This window comes from Hydra vulgaris, chromosome 07 (genome assembly GCF_038396675.1).
Source record: "Hydra vulgaris chromosome 07, alternate assembly HydraT2T_AEP".
Classification (NCBI taxonomy): domain Eukaryota; kingdom Metazoa; phylum Cnidaria; class Hydrozoa; order Anthoathecata; family Hydridae; genus Hydra; species Hydra vulgaris.
In genome coordinates, this window is record NC_088926.1 from 17,980,489 (window position 1) to 17,996,530 (window position 16,042).

Below are 16,042 nucleotides of genomic sequence, written 5' to 3' on the forward strand. Positions count from 1 at the left end.
TTTACTTGCTTGTTTTGAAGATGATACCCCGACGGGGGTTTCTAGGGATGTGCATTAAAACATTCGAAACGTCAAATACCAGAGTATTAAATTCTTATAAGGGTCAATACTATATCCATTTCCTGACGAGAATCTGGTATTATTTTACATAACTTCCATTTTTATTTTATCACTGATATATTTTTCTTCTCTTTTTTTAAGTAATTATTTGCACACTTCCCTATTATAATATATTATAATATATGTTTTTTTGTTTTCCTTGTTGTAACACTTCTGCTTTATAGTTGTACTTTATTTGTCTAATGAATTGAGTTATTTTGTTATATTATGTTAATTGGTTTATCACATTATGCCTACCACAACGATGGCAATTGTTAATAATTGTTTTGACTTTTGTAAGAGAGAGAACATAATAACACCGGAACTGAACGTAGAATTGGGTTGTTTGCAAACACACAGATTCATACAAACAAAGACATTGGGTGACATGTAAAACTTTAACATTTGGAACAGTGCAAACACATAACGCAGTTACTGGCCCAACTTACAGAACACTGAAACAACACTTACTTAAATCTAACTTAAACAACACTCAAATCTAACTAAATCACTGAATAATATTCCCCTATCAAACACCACCTCTCAATACTGGACATCTGTCCAAATATTATAATTTATCAAGCACTCCCTTGCACTTATATAAAATATTTCTTCCTTCTCTTGAGACTATTACGGCCTGATGGTTCCATACAAGTGTTGGAACTTTAATAGCTTTTACTGCAAAACAATAGCAAACAATAGTTTCATTAATGGGTATAGATGACTTTAGTGTATTCAAATATTTACCTTGTGCTTTAGCAGTATAAGAGTGGGATGTTATGCTATCAAGCTTTTCTTTAGGACTTTTAATGAATTCACCTACTCTAGATGTGTTGAAGTTAAAATTTAAAAAAAGAGGAATATTTTTTAGCCATGTTGTTGTTTAAGTACTTTAACTTCTTCGAAACAAGCTTAGACATTCCGACATGGCCCTGATGATATGAAGATTTGTCACATACCACAACTTTCGACCATTATGATGACCTCAACCCCAAACTTCACTCGCGCGGAACCTTCCCCGCGATTTGTTTACTTTTATATTACAATGATTTCTACTACTAATTTACTACTAATTTACTATTTTAATCACTATAGCTTTATAACATACATATCATACATATCAGATATATTATACACGATATATATAATATTCTAGATATACATAAATCTCTCTATAAATAACACAGGTCAACAAAAAAAAAATTTTTTTCTGGTGCCGAGCAAACAATATGTTTTTTGTATAGCAGTTCTCATTTTGATTTCAAATATGCAACTCTTTTTTTACCATCAGCTCAAGTTGTAAAGTTATTTAGGTTCAAATCTTAAGTATTTAGGGTAAAGTCCCTAATATTGTCGAAAAAAAAGATATTCAAAAGTATGTCAACCTGGGTCTCAAAAGAAGCGTATTTTCATAGAGATTATAGAAAACATAAATATTTTTTCTTAAAATTTATTAACAAAAAAAATATGTGAAAAAATGATAAAGACTCTTAAAAAAATTTCAACAGAATGATATTCAGCAATAATAAAAAAAATACTTATTTTTATTACAAATGAATAACATTTTTAAAATCTGTGATGGTAAAAAAAGAGTTGCATATTTGAAATCAAAATGAGAAATGCTATACAAAAAACAAATTGTTTGCTCGGCACCAGAAAAAAAATTTTTTTTTGTTGGCTTGTGTAATATAATGAACTTATTGGATTACCTAACAAGCATCACATTGTCCCAACCCTAACACCACTGAGCCAAACTCTGTCGGTATAACTGTATTGCACTCTCAAAATAGTGCTAACAAAAATAGCAACAAACTCCACACTCTCAGATATCTTATAAACATGTGTTGTAAAACATATCTTATAAAATAATTAACATCCCACAACTCAATCTTTAGAATTTAAAACCCACCCTAAGCCATATAAGAATACAATCCCCTAAACCACAACTAAAATCAACATAATTTTCACAAGACCCACCCATACAAATATACAACCCCTTGAAACCCAACTAAAATTAACATAACTTTTGGAATCCCCGCGTAAAACTACATAAGAATACAACCCCTTAAAACCCAACTAAAATTTACATAAATTACACAAGGACCACCCATATAGATACTTACCCCACATAATTTCATGAAGGGGCACTAAATTTCACATCCCTTAACCCAATTTTTTGGAATATCAACTGCGGGTAAAATGAATTTTTCCACTGAAGCAATATGAATTATAAAATATAAACGGGCTGTAAAACAAATATGGATACCAAAAAGGTATCAGTTATGAAATAGAAACTATGGGTAAAACAAATATATTCACTAAAACGGTATAAATTATAAAATATAAACTGGGGATACGACAAACAACTTATAACAACAGCAGAAAATACGAAATTACATAGGACGGTAAAGGCGTAAAAAATGAAAGACGACAAAATAATAAAAAACAGAATAAGCAAGACAAAGAAAAACAAAATAGGCTAGATACGGAAAAAGGAAGGAAAATAAAACCTAAATAACAGATGAGACGATACAAGTAAATAGGAAAGATTACGATCACAAAGAACATGCTAACATCAAAACTAAATAAGACGGAAAATCAAAGTTTTACGAACATACGGATTCATACAAATAAAGACATTAAATGACATATAAAAATTTAACATTTAGAACACTACAAACACAATAATTAACACAAACTTAAACAATACTGAAATAACATTTACTTAAATCTAACTTAAACAACGCTCAATTAACTCTAACTTGATCACTGAATAATGCTCCCCTCTTAAACAGCACCTCTCAATACTAGACATCTGTCCAAGTATTATAATTTATCTAGCACTCCCTTGTACTTATATGAAACACTTCTTCCTTCTCTTAAGACTATTATGGCCTGATGGCTCCATAAAAGTGGTGAAACTTTAATAGCTTCCACTGCGAAACAATAGCAAAAATAGACACACTGAAATCCAATCTGAATCCACAGAAATGTTTAATAACTTAAGTTTATTTTCAAAGTTAGTATACTAATTTTGAAAATAAACTTAAGTTATTAAACTTTGTTAAGTTATTAAACAAAGTTATTAAACTTTGGTGTTATAATCACTTTTTCAAAAGAATTTAAAAATACAGAATTTACTACTAGGTAAGATTGTTACAGCCAGGGCCGTCCTGAAGAAGTTTTCCATGGGGGAGATGGTGTTGTATGCATTTTTTGCCAACTGCAAAACACCAAAAAAAAAAAAAGTTCTCAATATTTGCTATTTACCAATTATAGTTCAAAACTTATTCAATATGCCAACTCAAATGCTTATATAACAGCTTTGGAGGGAGGGACTCTACACCCGCCCCCCTTTGGGGCGGCCCTGGTTACAACAATACTCCTCAATAAATATTAAATTTGCGTTATAGTGTATGGATTTTTTTCGAATCTCTAATCCCTAATATTATGAAAAATAGTTTATTAAAATATAAAAGTGTATTATGTTGGCTCCCAAATAAAAATTGATAAAAAAATGAAAGAAAATTGTTAAAAAAATCTTTTAAATAATTATCATTTATAAAAAAAACTGTTATTTTAGATTTTATTGCATAAAAAATAACAATTTTTGAGAAAAAAATAAATAATTAAAAAAATTAATAAAAAAGAGCATTTTTACCAAATTTTTGGATAATAAACATTTAAAAGTTTATTATCCAAAAATTTGATTATTATCCAAGAAAATTTAATTTAATTTTCTTCGATTGAGATCCAATGCGACATACTTTGGGAAAAATTTTTTAAATAACATTAGGGACACTTTTAGTACTTAAGGATTTTTATCAACCCATAAATAAATATATGTTTTTAAAATATTTTTATATCCAGCGTTGTTTTATTATATACACACTAAAAATTAAAGGTAGAAATTTCTAGTTAAGGTAGGATATGTGATATACCCTTAGTAAGGTATAATTTTCTACCTTATAAGGTAGAAAATTATACCTTACTAAGGGTATATCACATATCCTACCCTAAGGTAGAAATTTCTACCTTTTTTTTTTAGTGTGTAGAGCACATAAAAAATATGCAAAAACCTTCTGATAAGTTTTTCTTAAGAGTTTTTAAGAAACAAAACCCCAATACTTTGATAAAGATATGATAAAATCTATTTTTGCTTTTTGTGGCAAAAGTAGAGTTCATCTTACGACTAATATATCTAGAATTCTAGAACATAGAGTAGAACTCTCATTTACGGAGATGGAAAGTGTTCACCTTACAGAGGTCCTGATCTTCCCTCCCGAACTTTTATGCTCTGAAAAACAAGGAAACTTCATTTAAAATAAGAGTAGTTCCAGTGGTATTGGTTATTGATGATTGGTTATTGTTTCTAAATTAAAAATGTAAAAACAAAACATTTAGATTTTAATAAGGAAAAAGAAAACAGTATCACGTTAAAAGTAGTAAATTTACAAGACTTTGTCAAGAATATTACGACTAACTCGTTTCTACGATACGGTACGAATAATACAAGTTATGTTAAATATATTTAAAACATTACGATATTACAAATATTCTATGTGTATAATATTTACGTTTGATCAAGTAAGCATAAAAGTTGTCTTAATATTGATTTTGAGTTAATGGCAAAGTAATCAAATTACTCCAAAATAATCAATTGACACCAAATTTAAACCGCCCAGAAACATTTGTAAAAACTAAATCATCAAAAATAAACGACCAAGCTATTCTTAGAAAAAATAAACAGTAAATCAAGAGCTTTTAAAGTTAGATTGTCAATGCTTCACTGCTGGGTTGGATCTTTTTAATATATCCTGTATTTGAGTTATAAACTAAAAAACAACTTAAACAACACTCAACAAGGTTTCAAGGAAAGATTTTGAACATGGAAAAGAGCATACAAATTTTATTTTTTTATTTTATTTTGTATTAACTTTTTTTAATAATATATTAATGAATAATATATAAATAATGAATATATATATATAAATCAATGATTTCAAGAAAAAAATTTAAAAAGAATTCTTGATTAGTTGAAGCTAAAACAAGCAACTTTGCGTTTAACCTCGCCATCAACGCTGGCACAACTTTACCTCTGACTAGCGAAGTCAACTCATTTCCGGGTTTTTTTGTTGAAATTATTGATGTTTTTGGCTACTTGCGATGTGTTTCCCAATATCTCTTTGAATATTACCCAATATGACGTAATACAGGGCAATTTATGTCCTTGGCCACAAAATTGGCTTCTATTGATACTATAAAATTATATCTTTAGTATAATGACAAGTTGCTAGATCCAATCAAATTAAAGTTTTTTGTCTATGAGATTTTGAAAAAGGTAAAAGTCTTTTTTGCAAGCACTCTTCTATGTAAGCTTGTATTTACAAGTGCCTGTAGTGAAAAAAAGTGTGCTTTGTTAAACAGAGTCACAAACAAAACATTTATATCTTTAGTATAATGACAAGTTGCTAGATCCAATCAAAATAAAGTTTTTTGTCTATGAGATTTTGAAAAAAGGAAAAAGTCTTTTTTGCAAGCACTCTTCTATGTAAGCTTGTATTTACAAGTGCCTGTAGTGAAAAAAAGTGTGCTTTGTTAAACAGAGTCACAAACAAAACATTTTTTCTTGAATTTTCAAGACCCAATATCTTAAATTTTAAGTGAACGTTGGCTCCATTAATTGCAGATCAGAAATGATGTCCAGGCAATGCTTTAAAAATAATAGCGCACTAAGTTTTGTTGTCAACTACAATGCATAATTTTTCTATCGTCAACAATTTATAAAACAAGTTTGATCGACAAGTTGCTTTTTATTTTTTAGTTTTCTTCACGTCTTGGGATTTTTTTTCTTTCGGTAGTATCTATAACATTGCGGTTTCTTAATTCTTTTAACCGTAGTTTTACTTGTGTTGAATCTTTTAGCTAAATTTTGTAGCAATAGATATGGATTTCACTTGAGTGCTTCCTTTACGTTCAATACTAATTTTTATTTGAGACAAATTCTATTTTTATGATTTTTATAACATTTTGAAAATTTCTTAGCGCAATTTCCAGTTGAACAGATTTTTTTGTGAACAACTCTTGGTTTAGCATTTTTAAAAATGTTTTCATTTCATTTCAAAAAAAATTTTTTTTTGAGCACATTTTCATAAATAAATCTATTTTTTCCAATTAAGTGCAAAATCAAATTTTGACGTAAAATATAATCTTTTGATATAAACGCTCAAAACAAAACTTGGAAGAAATTTTTTTTTTTTTTTTTTTTTATATGATTCACCTCCCCAAAGCCGAGAAGGCCAGATGAGGCGGCTACTTGTGTTATCACCCTCTCTCAACTTTATAACTCCGAAACACGAACCTTGACGAACAAGGCCGCTGCGCGGAGAAACAAGTTGAACGCGGTACTACCAGGGACGTGGTGGGAATCGAACTCGGAACCTCTCGCTTATGAAGCGAGCGCTCTACCACTACACCACTACCGCAGAAATGCAGTTAAGTCATTTTTTAATATCTCTAAGTATAGCAAAAACTATATAAACTCTCTATTTAAAGTTCGGGAGATATTGACTTACATACAACAAAATAAAATAAACCTATTTATCCGTCTATTAAATAATAAAGTAACTTTTGAAATCATCAATTCTCAGCTTAACTATTGTTCATTAAAATATTCATTTTTAGATGATATAAAGGAATTATGTAAGATCCATAAAATAAATATGAAAAACTTAATTTAGGATAAAAAGAAAGTGAAAATTATTATTTCAGAAAATATAATTCCTGAAGATACTTATCAAATTTTAGTACAAGCAATTCAATGTTGGAATGCAAAGCAACAGCGAACGATTTTTAAAAATACTCTTGAAGAAAACATTCCCAAGTGATATACTTTATTCTCTCTTTATATATCTTAAACTATTTTTATGCATTTTTACCTTGTAAACACATTTACAGAGTGTGTTTAATAAAATAATAATAATAAATATAAATATAAAATTGTTAAATTGAAAATTGACGTATAATATAATCTTTTGAAATAAAAGCTCAAAACAATTGTTAAATTCTTTAGATATTTTCAGTAAGGTGAACACGAGGAATGTTTTTCCAGGACATGTTTAGGGGATGTTGCTTAGGTTGGACATGGAAATACAAAAGATGGAACATTGATTAGAGAGCTTTTCAGAATGCTAAAATATTTTTAAAAATTATTGAATTTTTAAAACAAAATTAAAATCCTATACTCTTAGCTTTTAGTTTAAGGTTTAATTAAAAAATTTCTTTCTTTTTGCTTTAAGTCTTCAAAGTTTTTAATCAACCACAAATTATAGTATACAATATCCCCTTCCGTACACAAGATGCTAAAGTATAACAGCAAAGTTTGAGTTAACTTTGAAAGTTGGCTTAAAGGAAGCCAAGGAAACTTAAAATTAATACATAGTTGGTGACTCCATTAAATTGCAAAACCAGTATACTAAACGTGACGATGAAACGCCACCTTCTGATCAGAACGTATCCAGTTATCTCAAATATTAGTTTCATCAAGTACAAAGAATAGTTGGAAAACCTCTTTTAGATGAAGTCTGTACCTTCTATACTAGAAAACTTTTTTGTGATTTATGTGACTCTGAGTTCTTATTTTTATAAATTAATATTATTTTATAAATTTAATAAATATGTATATATTTTAATTTGTACATTTATGTTAATTTTTTACTTGTTACTTTTAAAGCCATATATTGTATAAAGGTTATTCTATTTAAACCTATGTATTATTATTGTAATTGTACAACGATTTTTCAATTTTAACTTATTTTTTATAATTTATATTGTGTAACGAGTATTTGTAAAATGAGATTTATTCGGAATTTAATTTTTATTTAAAATATTCAACTTTTAAAGGAAGTTTAAATTTTAGGTGCAGAAAGTAGTTTAATAATAAACAAAACTCTACAATTTGTAAAACAAACATAATATCGACACATTTCGTCTACTAATTATCTAATTTGACATTATTATGCACAATCAGCTAGTTGCATGGTGGTTAAATTGTTCAAATCGCTAATAGTAAAAATTTGTTTTCTGATTTTATAGGTTATAAATTAAATATTTTGCGCGTGAAAAATATAATGGCTCATATATTTATCATCGAAATAGTAGTTTACAGGCCTAAGCGGTTATATATTATTTTTAACTTCAAAATGCATTTCTTAACCTTAATAGCCTAAAAATAGACAAAATACGTTGTAAAAACATGTGGTTTGACCTAAATATTTACTAGTCAGATAATAGAATGTTGTTCAAAGTGTCCAATGTTACTTTAATCTAAAAGTGAACTCCCTCACTCCATAAAATAAACAATACTTGTAAGATGTGTTAATTTAACGGTTTAATACTTTTGGTTGTTTTTTTTTTACTACAAGGGTATTGTGCATCGGAGCTAAAAAAAAGTCAATCTTTTGATAACATAAAAGCTTATTTCAAAAAGAAAGCCGTGAAAATTTAAAACTTATATTAATAAAATGGTAAACTGACGCTTTACGCAGTCATTAATTATTGAAGATACCTATTGCACATTAAAAACTAAAATAACTTAATCGAATAATATTACCACGGTTGTTTAAAAAAAAAAGAAAAACTATTTTAACATTCTTTTTTTTGTTCTCAACTTTGTACACGAAATTATTTTTCGTTACAAATATTTGTGACCATTCTTTTGATCGTTTTATTCACATTTTTTTGTGTGCAAACGCTAGTTTCCATGAACTTTGCGTTGTAACAGGATGCCATGTGAACGCCATCATCTTTTGTAATAACTGGATTATTGGGATCCCTCAAATCTGTTTTGTTTCCAATGACAACCACTTGTGCGTTTTCCAACGCATTATTTTCAATTAATCTCATCCTATGAAAATTAAAAATAAAACATTTTTTTAAAGTGCGAAGCTGTTGGGTAAAAATTTCACTAAAATAAAACAATTTCAGTTTAAAAACTGTCAAATTCAGTTTAAAAAATTTCAGTTTAAAAACTGGGTAAAAATTTCACTAAAATAAGACAATCTAGTTTAAAAACTGAAAAAAATTAAAATAAGTTAAAAAGTCAATTTAATGTGTAATTCAATAAGCGCTTTGTAAATTTAAAATTTTTAACTTTTGAAGCATATTCCTAATAATAATTTAAAGTTTTTAGCTTTTGAAGATTCCTAACAATAAGCCTTTCAATAATATGAATTTTAGAGTGAAAAAAAAAAAAGTTACACCATGCTGAATATAAAATCAGTTTATCTACAATCATTTTTATAAAACAGTTCTAAAACTATTATATCAAAAGATTCTATAACCTTTTCAGACAATTAAAGAGTCATTTTATTGAAAAGTTTTATTACTACCCAAAAGGTATGTTAATGAAATTATAAAAAATAAACAAAATCAAAGCAACAATTTCAGTACTAAATTAATAAGAAAAAATAAATAAAGCAGACAAATTTAATTTACCAATCATATACTGCGTTGTATGACTCCACGTTGTTAACGTCGTAAAGCACAAGAAATCCTGATGCTCGGCTGTACAACTCTTTGTTTGAACTTTGTCGAACTGCATCATCTCCAGCTAAAATTGTTCAACATTCATTTGTATAATTAGTTTTTTTTAAATTTTAAAAAATTTTGTAGATTTTAAAAAAAAATTTTATTACTTTTTTTATTAAAAATGTTAAAATAATACCATGGTAACAACTACTTTTGCAACTCATTTAAGGTGGTACATAGGTATATAAAACTGAAAAAATCAATTTTTGGAAACTATACTTATTCTATTAAAAATTTACTCTAGATTCTATTTATCGTAATATCTTTTAATAAAACCCTCTGTAAAGGCTCAAAAATTTGAATTTTATACTAGTACTTTATTTTAAAATCATAGCAACGCCCTTAGCAACAACATTTTACCCTTACAAAAACCTTATAAAAAGTAGTTTATTTTATTGATTCTGTATTTATTATCCTTTATAAAACGTAGTGTGTATGTAGCTTTATATAAAGTTATTACATAATGACTAAACGATATAATTTCAAACCACTAATCACGTTTGTTAGTTTTAGAGAAACAGAATTTCTTAAGAACTATTTTTTCTTGGTATAATATTTTTATATGGGTTCTTCTAAAAGAAGAGAAAAAAAAAGATCGTCTGTTCGAAAGTATTGGGGACGTAAAAAATCAATAGATATATCTTCTTCAGAAACAGGATCGTCTCTTGATGTAAACAAAACATCAACACAAATAACAGCACCACTCATCATATCCGCTTCAGCATCAGCCAGGAAGCTGCATTCAGATTCGTCAATTATAAAAGAAACTGAAACTGTAGATGACATTGAATGTTATGTTTTAATTATCACAGATGTATTGCGAACAATTGTTAATTTGGTTGGAATATGTCCCAGTTGTCAATCAAAAGTGTATCTTGCTCATGAAATTGAATCTAAAAAAGGGTTGCCACAATTATTTGTTTTGCATTGTGTTGTATGTAAATGGTCAAAAAACTTGTATAGCTTTAAAGAGATTGCTAATCCTGATTCAAAGAGAAGAAGAAAAACCTTTGATGTTAATATTAGATCAATTGTAGCTTTTCGAGAGATTGGTAAAGGACATAGTGCCATAGAGACATTTTATAATGTCACGAATATTCCACCACCAATGAGTTTACCAACATATAATGATATTGTAGAAAAAATGCACACTGCTTATTTAAAAGCTTGTTCTGAATCAATGTCTGTGGCATCTCTGCAATGTGTTGACAATGGTTTTGCAGGTGATGCATCATTTAACAATGAAGGGAATGAAATAAAAAATGTAACTGTTAGTGTTGATGGAACTTGGCAGCGTCGCGGATACTCTTCATTAAATGGAGTCATTACTTTAATTTCTAACTATAAATGCATTGATACACAAACCTTAGCTAAAAATTGTAAATCTTGTAAATATTGGGAGTCCAAGAAAGGATCCCCAGAGTACAGTGTATGGTTTGTATCTCATACATGCCCAATTAATCATTTTGGTAGTTCTGGAGCAATGGAATCTGTCGGAGTGCTTGAAATGTTTAATCATTCTCTTTCAAAATACAATTTACGCTATGTAAAGTATCGAGGTGATGGAGATAGCAAATCCTATAATACTATTGTAGATGCTAATTCAAATCCAAGTTATAAAATTGAAAAGACTGAGTGTGTCGGACATGTACAAAAATGAGTTGGTGCACGGTTAAGAGCACTTAAGGTTTCATATAAAGGAAAGTTGTTGAGTGATGGCAAGAAATTGACAGGTAAAGGTAGAATGACTGACAAAGTTATGAACAGTCTTCAAAATTATTATGGAATATGCATAAGACAGAACAAAAGGTAATCTTTATGGTATGAAAAAATCAATTGCAGCACTAATCCATCACTGTTCAGAAAACAATAATGAGTTTTTTCAACTCGCGGTTTGAATCAGAAAAATAAAACCCGCATTCAGAAAATGAACATTAAAGCTAGTGACAAAGGTAAAAAACAAAGAAAAAGATTGAGAACAACTAGAAAAGGTTTTAATGACAAAATTAAGGACAAAGAAGGCAAAGTTTATGGACAAGGAGAATTTTAAATTTAATATAATTTGTTTTTTGACTTTACATTTGATTTTCTCCACTCAAGGTTTTTGGATCTTCTGACAAGGATTCTGAAATAAGTACTTGAGCTTTTTCTATCAAATTTGGACCAAGTATTCCCTGATATATGTAGAATGTGCTGAAATTCAGAAAATGTTTAATATTTTATTTTAAAGACTTAAATTTTATATTATTCAATGAAAATTTTTGTCGTATTTATTGTGTACATCTGTGGTGGAGTAGTGTGAAGTAAATATTTTGAGAACCTTTTTATTTTTAATTTCAGCACATAAAGTACCATATAGACTTAACTTTGTGAAAATTTCAGATGCTAACTCTTTTTTGTTTTTTAGTAATCTTTGCCAGAATATAGTTCAATTTTAGCTAAAATTGGCTTTAATTAGTCCTAAGTAGGTACTTAATTTTTTATTTTTTTAATTTTTTTATTTTTTTTATATCATTTCAAATGTCCAATAACAATTTAGAAACATAAAATATCAAAAAAATACTATAATAAACAAATTCGTTTATTTACCTATGTACCACCTTAATACATTTAATACATTTATATATAAAAAGGGTATCAAGGGTATGCAAGGTGAGAATTAGAAAAAAAGTTTTTTTAAAAAAAGGGTAGTATTCAAATTAAAAAAAATTTATATGATATTTTAATCTGAAAAACTATTTTTCTTTTTTTTGTGTAAAAAAAAGCATTTCAGTTTTTGAATAAGTTTTCAACAAAAATTTTGTTAGCAATTGTTTTTCTGAGGTTTTACAGTCGTGATTCATGGTGTATTGTTGATCTGTTTTTATAAGGTAGTTTGTATTCGCCAAATTCATTACATCCCTTTTAAATAATGTTTTTAGTTTAATGGTTAAAACTACCAAGAATAGGTTAGTAAGATTTAAAAAAATGTAATTTTTTAATATTGTAAATAAAATGAAATCAAACGCAACATTTTTACATTTTGTCCCAAATAAGTTTTTTATATTAGTGCACCACAAGTAATTTTTTACTAATGCTAGAAAATTAGTAGTTGTGCACCATTTTCCATTCAAATCAAATACATTAATAAGATCGCTTCTCGGCCTAAAGGCTAAAGATCAACTGTCAATATCTGTTTTTATTTCGGCCCCGGACTTTCTTTTGGTTGGTTTCAGTGTTGTTAAAAAGCATAAACTGCATAAGATTGAAACCGCTTCTGTCGATGGAGGTTCTTGGAGTAGTCGCTTATTCGTTTCTCCTTTTACAACCGGAAATCTCAAAGCAATCCGTCCACTCCGGGCGTTAACTGGAGATAAACTTTTAATTTGGCGCTGCTTGGCTTTGACTGAAGGGCAACTAAACCCTTAGTAAAGGGCCAAATGCGGAGTCTCAGCTCGTTAATAACACCGCCGTCTAGGGCCCTGTGTATTTCTGGCTTCGGTTGCAGGTGTCTCTAGTTGGTCGGCAAAAAAAATTTATATATATACATACATATATACATACATATATACAACAACTCCAATTGTATGAATGCACGTTCTAACATCCAGTGCAATATCTGTGCGCTATCTATATACTATCTTTTTAACTCTACTTCTTTTGTCTGTCACTCTACTATTCTTCGTTTTTCTTAAACTCACTTACTCTAAGTCCATCGAAGCGGGTTATAATGCTCTATAGTGAGCTGAGCTCGTCTTTGCGGGTCTCTGTGGCCTCTATATGGCAATTAGCCGGAAGAGGATAAACCACAGTACCAGTAGTTTTTTTAAAAGAGTACTAATCATAATATAATACTATATCATAATCATAATATAATACTAATATCATAATATAATACTAATTACAAAATTAACAATAAATATAAGATTTAAACAAAGATTTTGCTATTGAAGGCGAAACTGAAAAAAGATTTTATACACTTAAACATACAAAATTCTGAAATACGACTTAATTAGAAAAAACAATTTTTCTAATTAAGTTTTTGAAAAACCGTTTTTTTACCATTAAAAAGATATGACTCATAAAAATTGTTATAAAATGCTCACGTGTGTCCCAAAAAGTAACAGCTACTCGTTTTCTATCGTGGGTTTCTACTTCCACAACTTTTGTATCTACTCCAATAGTCGGGAAATACGTTTCTGAATACATATTCGTTGCATAGCGGAAGATTAAACTTGTTTTTCCAACTTTCCTACTTCCAACGAGAAAAATATTGATTTTAGTAACACAAGTATTATTAGACTCTTTGATTGGATTCCTTGTTTTAAAAGTATTTTTTGAAAGACGTTGGCTCATTATTTACGGACTCATAGGACTCACAAAAATAAACATTAATAACTTGCAGCCAAGCATTATACTTTGAACTTTTAGTTTTTAAAACTACTTCAACAATAACAAAAATTTTATTTTAAACATTTTTTTTTTCTTCGTTATTTAAAAGTTAAATTCAATCAGAAAATCAAAGCACTATACTTTTGTATAAGACAACATCATAAAAAATTTGTTGTAGAAAACGTTTTATTACGTAAAGTAAAGAGCGTTTAATTATTTAAAAATGTGTATTCTGTAGATAAACTTTGAATAAATGAAGCAATTAATTATTCAGAGATTTATTTTTTAAGGCAGTGCTGACTATTTATAACATATATTATTATTCTTAAAATATTAATCTACTTTAGCAAGAGTGTGAAAATGCGACGATTTTAACGTGTGATTTTATTTGAGAAATTTAGTTTAATGCAATGCTCTCACTACAGGTAGAGGCGATTTTACGGGGATGGTGGTATGTTGGGACAGGTGCGAAATCCCCTTAAGATGGCAATTTTTAAGTTATAGTCGGTTTTTTGAGAAACATAAAACATATTTTTGTAATACTTAAAGAAAATTTTTTTAAAAATTAGGGTCTTAATGACAGGTTTTTTGTGGGGCTCCAACCCACTAGGCCGGCACTGACTACATGGCAAAATTACACTGTTATACTGTGATACATATTTAACTGTAACAACTGTGTTACATATTTAACTGTATCAAAGTTCAATATATTAAACAGTGTTGGAAATGATCATTTAAATAACAAAAATATTTTTAAAATTTTTACTGTCGCATATAAAACAATATATAAAAAAACTAAATTTATTTTAGTTTAATAAGAGTTTGCAAGACTTTGTGACACTAGATTTTCGGTATTATTATTTACTAATTCAGGCAATGTTACAATACTTTTATCAGTTCGAAAGTAAAGTATTATTTACTATAAGATTTTTGCAATAATCCCAGCACGTCATATGGACATGAGACGTCTATAAGACGTCGTATAGACGTCCTACTGACGTCTGTTCCCGGTGGGAATGCGGGTAAGGTTAATTTTTTACAAAACTAAAGATTATAGTAAATAATAGGAGAAAGTTTTATTGCAAAAGAAAAGATTTGCAATACACTATCAAAATTAAAAAAAAATTTTTAAAGACTTTAATTATCAAAGACCTTCTAATAAGTTTATTCTTAGTTCTAGAATTAGAATTGTTTTTAATTTTGGATTAATACATGTTAACTATGTGTTGTTTCTATTTTTTTTTTTTTTTTTTTTTTTTTCTGTAAACACACAATACGTGCTCTTTTAAAAATACAAATCCCTAAATACAAGTTTTTTTTTATAAACGTAAATGCTACACCAGTGCATCAACTATTTTTTTATTATTACTGTTACAACTCAAATTGAAATATAGCAAATACTTCCATAGAATACTTTTTCAATCTTATTTTTAAATTTGTCTGCACGTATTATGTCTATAAAACAAGAGGCAAACAACCTCTAGATGCCATTCAAATAAGATGTTTGGTCATTAAATACAATTTTTTATGTCTTTTATTTACCAGCAATTCCAGTGAGCACGCGTTGTCCGGGGGACGTTCGTAAGGCGTTTGACAAACGTCCCCAGGACGACGCATTCTCGATGGGATACAAACTAAAAGATTAATTTAAGCCACATGTTTTTATACATGTAGAACTACTTTTGAACAGTTCGAGAATGATTTTTAGATGTTTCTTTAAATTTCTATAGATTTTTTAAAAGTTCTAAAACATTCTAAAATATTTTCAAACCTTATGACCGACTGTAGCAGTTTAGGAATATACTTAGAGAATACTCAATATTCTCAATTTTCTCTTTTTTTATTTTTATTTTTTGGTTATTAAAATGCTTCTAGAAGACAAATGATAATATCACAGAGCATTGCTGAAAAGCATTAACTAGAAAGTTCACGCCTTTTTCCTTAGCAATGTTGTTGGGCTGCAGCCGGGTTCAAACCTCATACT

General features: G+C 28.4%; 1 protein-coding gene across 1 annotated transcript; it reads right to left on the bottom strand.

The window, feature by feature from the left end:
* Nucleotides 1-8,738: 8,738 nt before the first annotated feature.
* On the bottom strand, nucleotides 8,739-14,225 carry LOC100213553 (ras-related protein Rab-3C). The gene is made up of 3 exons (XM_065801250.1): nucleotides 13,773-14,225; nucleotides 9,595-9,709; nucleotides 8,739-9,004 (listed from the first exon to the last, which is right to left on the bottom strand). The coding sequence occupies exons 1-3, from the start codon at nucleotides 14,020-14,022 to the stop codon at nucleotides 8,782-8,784; spliced, it is 588 nt and encodes a 195-aa protein (XP_065657322.1). The 5' UTR covers nucleotides 14,023-14,225; the 3' UTR covers nucleotides 8,739-8,781.
* Between the last annotated feature and the right edge of the window lie 1,817 nt (nucleotides 14,226-16,042).